General features: G+C 35.6%; 1 protein-coding gene across 1 annotated transcript; it reads left to right on the top strand.

Annotated features, from left to right (window-relative positions):
• The first annotated feature begins 9,965 nt into the window (after positions 1 to 9,965).
• LOC123665385 lies at positions 9,966 to 15,143 on the top strand. Its single transcript, XM_045599698.1, has 2 exons — positions 9,966 to 13,492; positions 13,646 to 15,143. Exons 1-2 carry the CDS (start codon positions 9,966 to 9,968, stop codon positions 15,141 to 15,143), a joined length of 5,025 nt encoding a protein of 1,674 aa, XP_045455654.1.
• Positions 15,144 to 15,442: the final 299 nt, after the last annotated feature.

The raw sequence follows: 15,442 nt of genomic DNA, 5'->3' as shown, positions 1-15,442 counted from the left end.
TGATAAAACCTAAGTTATCCGCCATTTTGTAGAGGCCGCCATCTTGGATTTTAATTTTATATAGTACATTGATTATACTGGTTGAGCATTTCATTTGATACCCATATTGATGGGATCGATAAAACCTACGTTATCCGCCATTTTGTAGCGGCCGCCATCTTGTATTTCAATTTTTTATAGTATATTGTATTCTGCTTGTTGAGCCCTTTCATTTGATACCCATATTGATGGGATTGATAAAACCTACGTTATCCGCCATTTTGTAGCGGCCGCCATCTTGTATTTCAATTTTTTATAGTATATTGTATTCTGCTTGTTGAGCCCTTTCATTTGATACCCATATTGATGGGATTAATAAAACATAAATTATCCGCCATTTTGTAGCGGCGGCCATCTTGAATTTATAATGATAATAAATAAACATAATTGTATTGTCACCAAAATCCAAAGTGTATACAAAATTTCAGATTAATCGGTTGGCAGGAAGAGGGTGAAATTTGAATTACTAAATTTGACCCAAGAATAAAAAATAAAACAAACGGGGTGAGCTAAATAAAAAAAAAAAAAAAAAATAGGTAAAAAAACTTTTTAAGTTAAACGGTTTTATGTTAAACATACATTGCAATGTTTAAGATAAATGTACTAAAAACCAAAAAATAATAAAATAGATACAGTCGTGGGAATTATAAACATATGCATAGACTAGACTAAAATAAAACCGTGGGGCACGTCAATTGTCTAAAAATTATCGACTTAATGTGCGATAGAAGAATCGTTTAATTCGTCGTTAAAATAGGCAGTTGGCCCGCAGACGGTGAGGAAATTACTTACTATTTTCTTGCTCATGGAAATTCCAATAGTTATACACTCCATGTAAATAAAAGAGATGTTTCAACTAGTTTATCGTTGGACATTCACACTGCTGGCTGGCGAGGAATCGTTTCACTGCTCGTAGTTTGTCTTTAATCGACAAAACATATGATAAAAGTACTACACGCTCACCACTATGAAACCCTAAAACTCGCTTATAATCGAGCTTGCTAGCTTGTTTCCACATTCTAGCCCTACTTATCACACGTCCATCGTTGTCGGTTGAACAACTGCCTAATTATAGTGTAACATTACGAAACAAACATTTTAATCAACGATTGTAGACAATTGACGTGCCCCACGGTTTTATTTTAGTCTAGTCTATGCATATGTTTATAATTCCCACGACTGTATCTATTTTATTATTTTTTGGTTTTTAGTACATTTATCTTAAACATTGCAATGTATGTTTAACATAAAACCGTTTAACTTAAAAAGTTTTTTTACCTATTTTTATTTTCTAGTTTTTAGTTTTTATTTTGCATTCTGTTTAATTCATTTAGTGCTTCATTATTGCAAGGCCCATCTTAAATATTGAGGTTGTATAGTGCACTGTATTCTTCTTGTCAACCCCTTTTATTTGATACCCATATTGGTGGGATTGATAAAAAATTGTTATCAGACATTTGGTAGCGGCGGCCAGCTTAGATTTAAATTTTGCATAGTAAATTGTATTCTACTTGTTGAGACCTTTCATTTGATACCCATGTTGATGGGATTGATAAAACCTAAGTTATCCGCCATTTTGTAGAGGCCGCCATCTTGGATTTTAATTTTATATAGTATATTGATTATGCTGGTTGAGCACTTTCATTTGATACCCATATTGATAGGATCGATAAAACCTACGTTATCCGCCATTTTGTAGCGGCCGCCATCTTGTATTTCAATTTTTTATAGTATATTGTATTCTGCTTGTTGAGCCCTTTCATTTGATACCCATATTGATGGGATTGATAAAACCTACGTTATCCGCCATTTTGTAGCGGCCGCTATCTTGGATTTCAATTTTTTATAGTATATTGTATTCTGCTTGTTGAGCCCTTTCATTTGATACCCATATTGATGGGATTAATAAAACATAAATTATCCGCCATTTTGTAGCGGCGGCCATCTTGAATTTATAATGATAATGAATAAACATAATTGTATTGTCACAAAATCCAAAGTGTATACAAAATTTCAGATTAATCGGTTGACAGGAAGAGGGTGAAATTTGAATTACTAAATTTGACCCAAGAATAAATAATAAAAAATAAAACAAACGGGGTGAGCTAAATAAAACCGTTTAAAAACCGTTTAATGATTTCACCGGAAGAACGTTACCTATCCACTGAATGACGTATTTCAATGTTCGATTCCCGCCTGAGTCTGGGTGTAATGTGTGTCTTCATATGTTTACATATGTATAATTTCAATTTAAAATTTATCAAAAAAAAAAAATTAGCTAACAGCCGACGCTGTTACCTATGACACAGGCATTAAGTTGCTTACTGTAGGAACAGACCACAGGACGTGTGTGTTATAATGGCCCGCGGTCTATATAACTCTCAAGTTATGTGCTTAGCAACATTCATTTATATATATAGATGGGAGAAAACTAAATTTTCAGAAAATAAAATATGAATGCTACAAACAACTAAGATACTCGTATTACTATTCATTTAGGTCGATCCCTTTGCGAAGAATAATATGCTTGAAAAATGTACCTTCAGTAAACGTCTTGATACTGATATATGGCGCCTTGGGTGCGTTATATTTTATTACGACTTCTCGGATCCAGCGTACCATGCTTATTAGAAATGCCTGGTTTACATCCACTACATTTGTTGGAAGATATTTTATGTTCTTGTATAATGTTAATTCTATTCAGTATTGGATAAAAATTGTAAGTTTGTTGTGTGTCCAAGTTTGTTGTATTTATTATTTCTCCACCCATTCAATTAAAACGAAACTAGTTTTAAGTACGTTTAGGGTCTGCAACATATTTGCAAGGCGCCTGGTGTTGCAGATGTCCATAAGTTACAGTATCCGCTTAATATCTGGTATAGGCAGCATGAGATACGCTTGTTTGTCTTTTTTTTTTAATATATAGACTAGCGCTTGACCGCGATCTCACCTGATGGTAAGTGAAGATGCAGCCTAAGATAGTGCGCGCTTGCCTAGAAGATGCCTTTTATGGTGTGAAAAAAACACATACAAGATAGTTACGCACCAGATTCTTCTTACCGAGCAAAACTTTGTCCCATTGATCAGAATACGATAAGAAAAATCAATAACGAAGAGCTTATTATTATTACCTATAATCAAATAAAAGAGAGCATCCAACTGGAGATAGTTGGTGTTGATCCAAGACTAGTTGACCCAATAAGGTGTCCTGCTTTCCAAACTATTAAACGCGTAAAGTATAAATAATCATTACGTTTTCCGTTTTCCCTTTATCGAAGTATTCAAAAGCTTAAAAAATAATAAAATTTAAAGTAATTAATATTAATTTAACTAACTATTTTTAATTTAGATTGAAACATAAGTTCAGATTTAAAAAATTTACAATCTTGGAGTGATATAATTGTGTTCGCTGGCAAACGAAAAAAAGCGACTTCAATTACATCGACAAGTAATACAACGTAGGAAGACAAAAAAAAATAGGTAAATACGTATTATCAAAGATTACTCCAAAAGTTGTAATCATTGATATCACATGATAAACATTGGTTTTCGATTAAATTAAAAATCATCAAAATCGGTACACCCAGTAAAAAGTTATGTGAATTTTCGATCAGATCCTGATTTTCTTATCATTCTACCATACTTAGGATATCTCCTTTCCAACAAAAAAAGAATAATCAAAATCGCTTCATAAACGACGAATTTATCTCCGAACATACATAAAAATATATATACGGTCGAATTGAGTAACCTCCTCCTTTTTTGAACTAGGTTAAAGAAAGAAATTGGGATCCCAAAGTTCTCCCAAAGTTCCACATTTCAAAGTGATTTCTGTTAAGTGGCCACTGTTACTGACATTTCCTGAAGTGTCCAAATCAAATTACTCTTAATTAGATGAGGCTACGGAAATATTTCTTTTCTTATCATCGTACCATTAATGTCCATTACTACTTATTGACGACATGGAAATGTTATTAGCAAGTACGTAATAGTCAGATGGACTTTAATTTATTATTCTGACTGAACTGTTGCAATAAATTAAAAACGCAGTCTTAAAGATGAAGGAAAGTATCGCTTCAGTCTGTATATCCCACTACTGGGCATAGGCCTCTTTCCCCATTTAGGAGAAGGATCGGAGCTTAATTCACCACGCTGCTCCAATGCGTGTTGGCGGATATATTCTTTACTATGAGTAACGATCGCTATCAGGTGTACATGATAACAACCGGGACCGACGGCTTAACGTGCTCTCCGAGGCACGGTGGGGAGACCCACAAGGACTGCACAAACACCCAGACTACGGCAAACACCTGTATGGCCAATACAAATGTTTGTCATGTGCGGGGATCGAACCCGCAACCGCCGACGCAACAGGTACAATCCATGGCTGTAACCGTTGCGCCAACGCGGCGGCGAAGGAATGTATGTTTTGTACTTTTTAAAATATTGCCAGACAACAGGTGGCTTGCTATTCTGAGACATGACTGTCTATCCGTCTATCCGTAGTAGATAAAAAGTAAATTATGCTCGTATTTGTTCTTTAAAACGTAAGGAAAGCTTTGTGCAAGTAAGGAACGTCAATAAGCTGCAGTACTTTACGGTACCCTGGTTTTTCCATCCTTAAGGAAATAAAGACGCTCCGAGAAGCCTGTGAACGCCCCAGGAGGCTTCTGGGCTTCTGGAAGGAGCTGGGATGGCTGAACTAGTCAGCTCTCTTTTCACGCATAATGGACCACCTTTGCGTCTAAATGCGGAAAACCGAGCCCAATACAATACAATACAATACAATACGGTACCCTGGTAAATTTTGAGTCACTTTGCAACTAAGAACGTTGTAAGTTCCTCAGAGAAGCTACCAACGTCTTATCCATAAAATAATTCCAATTGATTATAAAATCACTTGTTACAGAAGTACTAAACTGAAAAATAAATCTCTGATAAACTGTCAGACAGTCATATATTAACATATTTACAGGTTACAAGATGAGTCTCAAATAAAAGTAAAAGTATTAATAAATTTAGAGTACTTATATAATTTTGAAACAACCGACCAAATAACTCAAAAATTAAACAAATATTCAAAATTCTAATATTTGTCTGCCAACATATAAAAGATCTAACGTATTTTTATCTTTAAAGCATTTTCGTTTCATATTTAATTAAAAATAGTAAATTGGTAAAAAAATGCAGCATTACTAAAACAAAATTATCTTCCAATACCAGTAGTTTTTTTACCTTAAGTTTACAGCAGCTGGTAACAAATTAGAATCGAATCCTGTTTAAGTCTCTTTCGATTCGCTGAGAGTCATTCATGATTGGATCCGATCGAGTTTGCTGATACGTTTGTGTGCCAATATTTGTAATTTCACTTACGCCGTTAAAGCGAAACGCTTCTAGTGACACATAGATTGATTTCCAGGTGTACAAGGAATTCTTGAAGATTTATTTTATTGCAAAGGTTCAGAGCAAGTGAACTCTGAAATTAGTATAAATGTTAGAATTGTGAGTGAATACAAGGAATATATGTGATAACATGATAGATTATTTTGGTTCGCTTTTTTTATTTAGACGGAGTTTCTAAGACATATTTCTAAAGTTCGAACTTAAAATATAACTAAGGCTTCATTTCACATTCACATTCCTTGGAAAGGAAATGTTTGTGTTTTATTTTAGGTAAATAATTATAATGTTGTGTACAATGTCACCGATATCATTAATATTTTTTTTATAAATACAAAATTGTAATTCATAAAAATTAAGACGAATCAAGTTAATCAATCAATTATACTCCGATTCGTGATAAATAATATTGTCTCAATTTTCTTTAGGATTTTGTTTAAGTTTTCAAGATCTTGGGTTTTTAAGTTTAAAAAGAAATAAGCATAGAATATTATATTTTCCGTATTAGGAGTACTTTATGCACCAACTAGGATCGGCAGCGCGTTTGCGATGCTTCTGGTGTTTCAGGCGTTTATAAGCTACGATAATCGCTTAACATCAGGTGAACCGTACGCTTGTTTGCCGACCTAGTTGTATATAAAAACATACAGTATTAAATAAATAAACTTAAAGCTACTTTTAATGAATATTCTTTCCCCCTGACTGTACGAGTACCACAAAATATACTGTCAAATTATAATTTCTACACTTTGAGTTAGAAGCGCTGCAGATGCTTCACATGATATATACAATCTTTTGTATAGCGCTCGCAGCTGAAATTTTAGAAATTAAATTTTGTTTTTCTTGATTTTTTATTTACGTACATTCGCCAACTTCCTAATGTGTATAAATATAAATACCTGGGTTACCGAGCTTAACTCGGTATTTTTTAGTAAATCGTGTTTTGTGGAAATCATATTTAAATACGAATTATATTTTGATAAAATATTAATCAATAATATTTTCCGATTTTACCAACATAATAATAAAAAATATGAAGTAGTTATTAAAATAAAAAATCATGTGCAATTATAAAAAAAGGGAAAAAAATCAATCTGGATACATGGGGATTTGAACCGTGGTCTTCTCGATCGATCCCGACCTGCCGATTTCCCACCTGACCTATTACAATTTTATTGACAATTGCGAAATTTACCTTAGTATTCTAACGATATTGTAGCCATTTTTTCATTGCCTAAAAACAGGGATAAAACGACATTTTCTAAAAATGAATCCTAGCTATATCGATTTATCGCCCCCGGAATCCCCTGCAAACTAAATTTCATGATAATCGTTTGAGCCGTTTCCGAGATTCAACTTATATATATACAAGAATTGCTCGTTTAATAGTATTAGATGAATGAAGTCGTTGACCGTTGTGCGTGCATCACAGAAAAACTACTACATAAGAATAAAAAAAAAGTTTTAATTGTTTAGATATTGCCTTCAGATGATCATTCTTTAGCTAATTCTTTTAACATAAAGTTTATAAATTAAAAAATAACGTTTTTAATTATTTTTTTTTGTTTTAATTATGAGCGTTTTATTTTGACATGTGACACTTTTCATTTTTTTTCTTCTGCAGACAAACGTCACAGACGTCGCATGTATCTGTCACTATTATAATTTACAAAAATTTTATTAATACGAAATAGTTTTGTATCACTAGCGACCTCTGTCCGTCCATATTACTCGATAAGTAATCACCAACATATCATATACTAAAACCTTCTCCGAAACACGCTGCATCTTATGGTGTAAGTATTATTCCGATAGTTTCAGTAATTTTCACACAATAACCGAACAAAAAACCAGCTCTCCATTGAGAACTTTAGAATAATAGAAGTATTTTTTATATAATTTACGTTTATTAAATTTTATTACTAAAAAATACACGCAACGCACTCAAACTCGTTCAACTTAGAAAATATATACAAAGCGTCGACCATAAAAAAGTCAACAGATTTCCTCACAATGGCGAAGCTTAAATATGCATTTTATACTGAAACTTTTGAAACAGGCAAAAGTTCTGTATTAAGTGGGAGTAAGGAAAGTTATAAAAAATATATAATAATCAAAGCATTAACAAAGAACGTCGGTACGGTCTTGAACCTCGGCCTTTTTGTTACACGTTTATTCGATTTAAAGTAAGTTTGTGCGATTAAAGGTGATCGTTCACTTTTCGATTATAATAAATTTTACAGCCATCTTTTATTGTTATTTATTACACATCGCAAAGCTTTTGATTTAGTATTTTTTTATAATAATAATCACCCGTAAATTAACTTAGCTAATTAATTTAGTTAACCGGTATGTTCGGCGTTCTAGGGTAGGCCTATTTCCAGCAGTGGACTATAATAGGCTTAAAGCGATTCCGTGAATGAATAGGTAGAACATTAAGTTAATTAATGCTTTACATTTAACCATCTCCAATAGAATGTGGGTCCTGATTCAGGAGTCTGGAAACACACACAAGCGCTCTGGGCGTTTCTAGAAGAAATATTTGTATCAAATGTTCAAACATTACTAGCTGTTATTTATAAGGATCTTTGCAAATTATATGTATATGAAGTCATTCAGTATAGTAAATAATCTTAGGCTAGGCTTTATTGTGTATGCTGCAACAAATTACAGCTTATATATATCTCTAACTCGTCGTTACATTTGGTATTAACATTGCTTTGTGTTTCAGGAGTCGTGAGATCGATTTCCACCCGAGTCTGGGTTTATTATATATTTATTTATAGATATGTAGTTACTTATTATTTACACGTACATTTTGTATAAAAAAGATATATGATACCTTAGGAATAGACTGTGTGTTTTTTAAACATAATATTTTTATACTCGTATTACTTAAATGTATGTTCATGGAAAAATTAACTCATTTGTTACCTAAAATGAAACAATGTGATTATTTTAATTTTTCTATATTAACTATCCCTACTGTGAGGCATTGTTAATATCTCATTTCCGGGAAAATGGCTCCTCTATCAAGATGAAGGATTGCACATCTGAATTTCAACCGACACGTACTTGAGTTCCCCTGTGATGTCTTCTGTCAGGTGAGCACAAGATAAATTTGAACACATTTCTAACAAAATTAACACACACACAGATAATAAAATCTGTACATATGTGTATATAATTAAGTATTAACACAACCATAATATGTACTAAAATATAGTTTATATATTATTTTTACATTCCGAATTCGTTAGTAGCTTCACTTTTAAAAATAATAATCACTTAAGATTTTAATTTGAATTTGAGATATACATACTTTGTGTGTGACACCTCATAATTTTGTACTAGGTGAACATACAATAAAGAATAATTTGTATTTGTAACATAGAAACACACTCACATATTCACATTTGTATATTAGCTTTTATTAATTTATTGCATTTACCTATAAGACTTTGGTCTTTGGGGCTATTTTCAGTTTGGGCGTGTTCAGTTGCTAAATCACGTATCGGGTCTTATTAGAAATATGATAAATTCTGATTTGTACTATTCTGTTGGTTACATTCGTAATTATTGTTTTATTATTATTTTTTCTTTTTAGTTTTTTTTTGCTTTAATTATTTTTCGAACTAACTTTTTTCTATTTTTTTTAGTTTTTTTGGATAAAATTAAAAAAATAATAGTACATTACACATTATTAGGGATAACTCAAAAACTACTCGTCAGAACTCGTTCAAATTTAAAGGAGACTATACGATAACCACCAGCTATCGAATGAAAAAAAGAGTGCCCAATTGTTACACCGCATAGTAACACATAAAAAGTACACTCGAATACAGTACTTTTTCTTTTTATTGAAGCCGACTAAAAATAAAAACAATATCGCAAATCCTGATAGAGAAATCAATGTAATTAAATAAACAATCAGTTTTTAAACGTATACAATATGTTAATTTATAAATTACTTTAGCTTATCCTACAAACGTTTTTTTGCCATAAATATTAACCCCCTCCCCCCTTATCCATATTTTAACTTAGAGGTATAAAAAACAGATTTTGGAAGATTGTCAGACCTATCCGATATGCACACAAAATTTCGTAAAAATCGGTCCAGCCATTTCGGAGTATGGTAACTAACACACGAGAATTTTATATATAAGATATTGGTGATTCTGTTTTGCAATTGTAAACCTTATAACATAGTCTCAATTAACTTTTACTACGATTAAACAGTTGCCAATATACATTTATGAAGACCAGACGTGTTTCTTTTACTGATCCGCCGGCACAAGCCAAAGTAAACCTTACGACGTTACCATATGGTCGACTTCGAGCCGCACGGAAGTTTAACATTGCATTGAGAACCGCTTACCGGGAGAACAAAAGAACTGCATTCCTAAGCGATACGCGAGCGTCGAGTTGAAGCTTAGTGCAATTATAAAGAAAAATAAATATATTCACGTCGACGCATCAATATTTACAAGTTTTATTGTGAGGATTTCGACTGTTACGTGTAAAATATGGCCACGGAAACCGAACAAGCACTCAGTATACTGGAAAATACAGCCCTACTATTGAAGAAAACACAGCTCAATTTATCAAAATGCCCCAAACAACGACTGGCTAAAATGGGCTACTTACAAACCAGAATTAAAACAATTGAAGAATACTGGATGATTTTCAAAGAAGCCCATAAAAAATTATTGACCTGTACCACTCGTGAGGAGCGTGGATTGCTGCCATATTTCGAGAATGAGGAATTTTTTCTACAAGAAGATTTGTACTTGTGTATGTTGGGAGACTTGAAAGACATGTTGGCGGCAGTCGAGTCTGCCAAAAGTAAACAATCGCCACCAGAAGACCTGCAAAATAAGAAAGTTCACCTCCCGGCTATACATTTACCTCTGTTTTCGGGCGAGTACGAACTCTGGCCTAGTTTTAAAGATTTATTTTCATCACTCGTCCACAACTGCACGACACTAAGCGACGTCGAAAAACTCCATTACCTAAAAACCAGTGTGGCAGGTGAAGCAGCAACTTTATTGAAGCACATTACAGTAACAAGCGCTAACTACATTCAAGCATGGGGAACGCTGAACCATCGATATGGGAACAAGCGTCTAATAGTGAACGCATTGTTGAAGCGACTTTTTGCCCAGAAGAAATGTACCAGCCAAGCCGCAACCCAACTGAAATCTCTACTCGACACCACCAACGAAGTATTACAGAGTTTAGAAAATCTGGAGGTGTCGACGGATTCTTGGGATCCAGTAATTATATTTCTGGTTGCACAGAAGTTGGACCCAGAATCCCAGAAAGAGTGGGAACAAAATTCCTACTCAGAGAATTCCCAGGACTTGTCGACTTGGAGGGATCTGCGCAAGTTTTTGGAGGCAAAATTCAGGACGTTGGAATTAGTCAACTCCCCCACTACTACGAAGCTTGCCAAGGAACGAGTCCTTCACGTTACAGCCACGGAAAGACCAAAGCAAAGAAGTTGTGCTTTATGTACAGATGCGCACACGTTATGCCATTGTAACGTATTCACTAAGATGTCACCAAACGAACGTAGAGAACATGTCAAAACAAACAAGCTCTGTTTCAATTGCCTCGGAGTTGGACATTCGGTGTTTAGGTGCCGTTTGCCAACATCATGCCGTATATGTAAGAGACGTCACCACACTCTTCTACATCTACCTAACTACGGGGAGGCATCGGCTTCTCATGTTGTAGCTAATCAACCGATGTCATCCAATCAAGCAAATGTAGAAGAAGGTGAAGTTAAAGCAATGGTTGCGTCACACTATCACGCAGGGCGGAAACAGACAATTTCACTATTAGCCACTGCAATAGTAATTTTAAAGAATGAACGTGGACACACTACTGCATTGAAGGCGCTAATAGACTCAGGATCTCAAGCATGTTTTATAAGTGAAAAGGCAACTCAGATCCTGAAACTACACAAGACAGCAGTAGATCTTATCGTGTCTGGACTTGAGTCCACGAAGGTTAGAGTCAGGCATGAAGTAAATGTAAATGTATTATCACGATGGAACAATTTCATTTTACCTATTAAAGCCTACGTGATGAAGAAGCCCTTGACCTCTAACATACATTCAGGCACAATAATAAAAAGAGATTGGCCGCACCTTGCTGGCATTCAACTGGCAGACGAAACATTTTCCGCCTCCTGTAACATCGATCTGCTGTTGGGTGTCAATGAGTATGCAAACATTATGAAGAAGGGATTGATCAAAGGTCCACCAGGTACACCATGCGCACAAGATACATACCTGGGATGGATCCTTATGGGTGGAATTGACATCAATGTCAGGAAGCATGAGCAATCCTTAACGGTCATGAAACAAGAAGTTGATATAGAAGATTTACTGAAAACAATATGGGAAGTTGATGAAGATACGAAAAGAAATTTAACACAAAGGGAACAGTTATGTGAAGATATATACACTAAGACACAGAAGCGAGATGAATGTGGAAGATATGTTGTCAAATTACCATTCAACACTGAAGAACCTAAATCAACAGAAGGAAATACGAGAGATATAGCAATGAAAAGACTAATGCAATTAGAAAGAAGGTTCAATCAAAATAAAGAATTAAAGCACGAATACAAGAAGGTAATTGAAGATTACATAGATCTAAAACATATCGAAGAAATACCTACAGAAGAAATAAATAATAACTCAGTCTACTTACCTCACCACGCCGTGATCCGTAATGATAAAGAAACCACGAAGACTCGTGTCGTATTTGACGCTTCGTGCAAGGGCTCCAACGGTGTCTCTCTCAATGACGAACTGTTGACGGGTCCTGTACTGCAAGACGATCTGAGAAACCTGATAATGAGGTGGAGAACTCACGCCGTTTGCTTTGTTGCTGATATCCAGAAAATGTACCGTATGATATGGGTTGACCGAGAAGACGCAGATTATCAAAGAATTTTGTGGAGAAACGACCAATCTGAAGAAATCAAAGACTACCGATTGTTGACTGTTACGTTTGGAACAGCTTCTGCTCCCTATCTCGCCGTAAGAACCCTTATGAAGTTAGCAGAAGATGAAGGCGACCGGTATCCCGAAGCTGCTAAGATATTGCGTGAAGATTTTTACGTAGATGACGCAATGTCTGGAAGTGACAGTCTGCAACAAGCAATAAAGAATAGTCAAGATCTTAGAGCGCTTCTTCATTTGGGTGGATTCGAACTAAAGAAATGGTCATCCAACAGCCGAGAATTCTTGGAAACAGTTGATCCTGGCGATAGATCGTCTAGTTCTAATCTGGAATTGAAGATTGATGGAATAATAAAGGCACTTGGCGTACAATGGAATTTAGGAAAAGACAGATTCGAGTACAATTTAAACTTACCTTCAATCAGTGAAGTGATCACGAAGCGAAGCATTCTGTCTGACATCCAAAAGTTGTTTGACCCACTCGGCTGGATTGCGCCTAGCATCGTTCTGACAAAGATGTTAATGCAAGAACTATGGCTTGAAAGAATAAACTGGGACGATGCATTGAATTCTAAAATAGCCAGCAGGTGGATCACATTGCGATCTGATCTTGAACATGTGAATGGAATCTATATAGAAAGATGGGTAGGTACGACGTGCGCCAACAGAGAGTCTATAGAACTCCATGGATTCAGCGATGCATCCATCAAAGCATATAGCGCTGTAGTATATTGCAGAGTGACTTACCCAGACGGTACGAACAAAACGACGCTTATCGCAGCAAGAACAAGAGTGGCTCCATTGAAAACAATATCCTTACCTCGTTTGGAGCTCTGCGGCGCGTTGATACTCTCAAGATTGCTTAAGCAAGTTGGTCAAGCAATGAGAATACCTGCAACTCAAATTTATGCTTGGACAGATTCGTCCATTGTCCTGTCGTGGTTATTTGGAGATCCAAACAACTGGAAGGTGTTTGTAGCAAACAGAGTTGTTGAGGTTACAACAAATGTATCCTGCAGTCAGTGGCATCACGTCCAAACTCAAGATAATCCAGCTGATGTTGGTTCCAGGGGGATGTTAGTAGAAAATCTGAAAAAGTGTGAATTATGGTGGCATGGGCCAGACTGGTTACAACAATCGAAGATACAGTTCACTAAACCAAACATTATGCAAACAGAAATTGAAAAGAAAAATAATAAAATACAAAATTTAAAAATAACTTACAACAGAAATGAACAAGAGAAGAGACTACTTACACAATTTGAAGAATTTGATACACTATTAGAGCTACTTAGAACAATCACATACTGCCGAAGATTCCTGAAACAAAAAACATTAAAGGACAGAATAGATAGCAAAATCACAACTGAAGAACTACACGTATCGATGCAGACCTGTATAAAAAGAGCACAAGAAGAAGAATTTACAGAAGATATAAAATCGTTAAAAACAAAAAAGAGAGTTAAGAAAACAAGCAAACTAAAAGCACTAGATCCTTACCTTGACGAAGATGGAATCCTGAAGGTGGGCGGTCGGCTCAGGAACTCTGAACTGGCTAATGAAGTGAAGCACCCAATCATTTTGGGTCATGCAAGTAGACTTACCTATTTAGTGGTCGCAGAAGCACATTTGAAGACGCTGCATGGAGGAGTGCAATTGATGCTCACTTACCTGCGATCGAAATACTGGATACTCCGCGCGAAGTCCCTAGTAAAGCAGTGTATCCATCGATGCTTGATATGTGCTAAACAAGGGGCTAGGGTAAAAACACAATTGATGGGAGACTTACCAAGTTTTCGGGTAAAACCAGCTCGGCCATTCCTTAACTCCGGTGTCGACTTTGCGGGACCAATTCAAATTTTACTAAAAAAGGGCAGAGGAGCTCAAACTGGCAAGGCGTACATAGCTATTTTTGTATGTATGTCTACGAAGGCGATCCACTTAGAGTTAGTTGGTGATCTGACTTCAGCTGCATTCATTGGTGCCTTTAAACGATTTTGCGCACGAAGAGGCAGATGCACAAACTTGTGGAGTGATCAGGGAAGAAATTTTGTTGGTGCTAACAAGGAGCTGGTTGAAGCCTGGAGGGAAGCTCGCCTACAATTTGATGGAGAAATTAGTGAATTACTTGCTAATGATGGAACACAATGGCACTTCATCCCGGCCTACTCCCCAAATTTTGGAAATTTATGGGAGACTGGTGTGAAGTCTATTAAGCACCATCTACGAAGAATCCTTAACACTAACCTTACCTATGAAGAGCTTACAACGGTTCTCTGTGGAATTGAAGCGTGCTTGAACTCGAGACCGCTGTGCCCGCAGGAGGACAGCACGTTAGAACCATTAACTCCGGGTCATTTTTTGATAACTGAAGCCCCTGTAACCGTGCCTGATGTGAACCTGAAAGACGCTAAAATAAGCAACCTGACACGTTGGCAATACACGCAAAAACTGCTGAATGACTTCTGGTCAAGATGGCAAAAAGAATACTTGACGCGGCTGCAACAAAGACCGAAATGGTTAAAACGCGAAGAAGAATTTAAGATAGGAGACATTGTCCTCATAAAACAGGACAATTTGCCACCAGGAAAGTGGCTTATGGGACGAATAACCGACAAGCATCCTGGCCCTGACGGTCTTACCAGAGTCTATAGTGTAAAGAGTGGTGATAATATAACAAAGCGATGCGTAACCAAACTATGTGCGTTGCCCATCGAAATAGATTAGTGCTATATAGTTGTTAACATTTATTATTTTACTATTGTTCTTTGCATAAATTCTTTCTGACCGCACCACCGATACCTTAATGATTGTTGTAGAAGCAAACTCAAAACATGTGATTACCTATAAGTTTTGTTAATTTTACTTATTTTGAAAGGACTTCAGTAGTCCTTTGGTGGGCGGCTTATGGTGATTCTGTTTTGCAATTGTAAACCTTATAACATAGTCTCAATTAACTTTTACTACGATTAAACAGTTGCCAATATACATTTATGAAGACCAGACGTGTTTCTTTTACTGATCCG

Source organism: Melitaea cinxia, chromosome 24 (assembly GCF_905220565.1).
Source record: "Melitaea cinxia chromosome 24, ilMelCinx1.1, whole genome shotgun sequence".
Taxonomy (NCBI): Eukaryota; Metazoa; Arthropoda; class Insecta; order Lepidoptera; family Nymphalidae; genus Melitaea; species Melitaea cinxia.
This window is presented reverse-complemented; position numbering and strand designations above follow the sequence as displayed.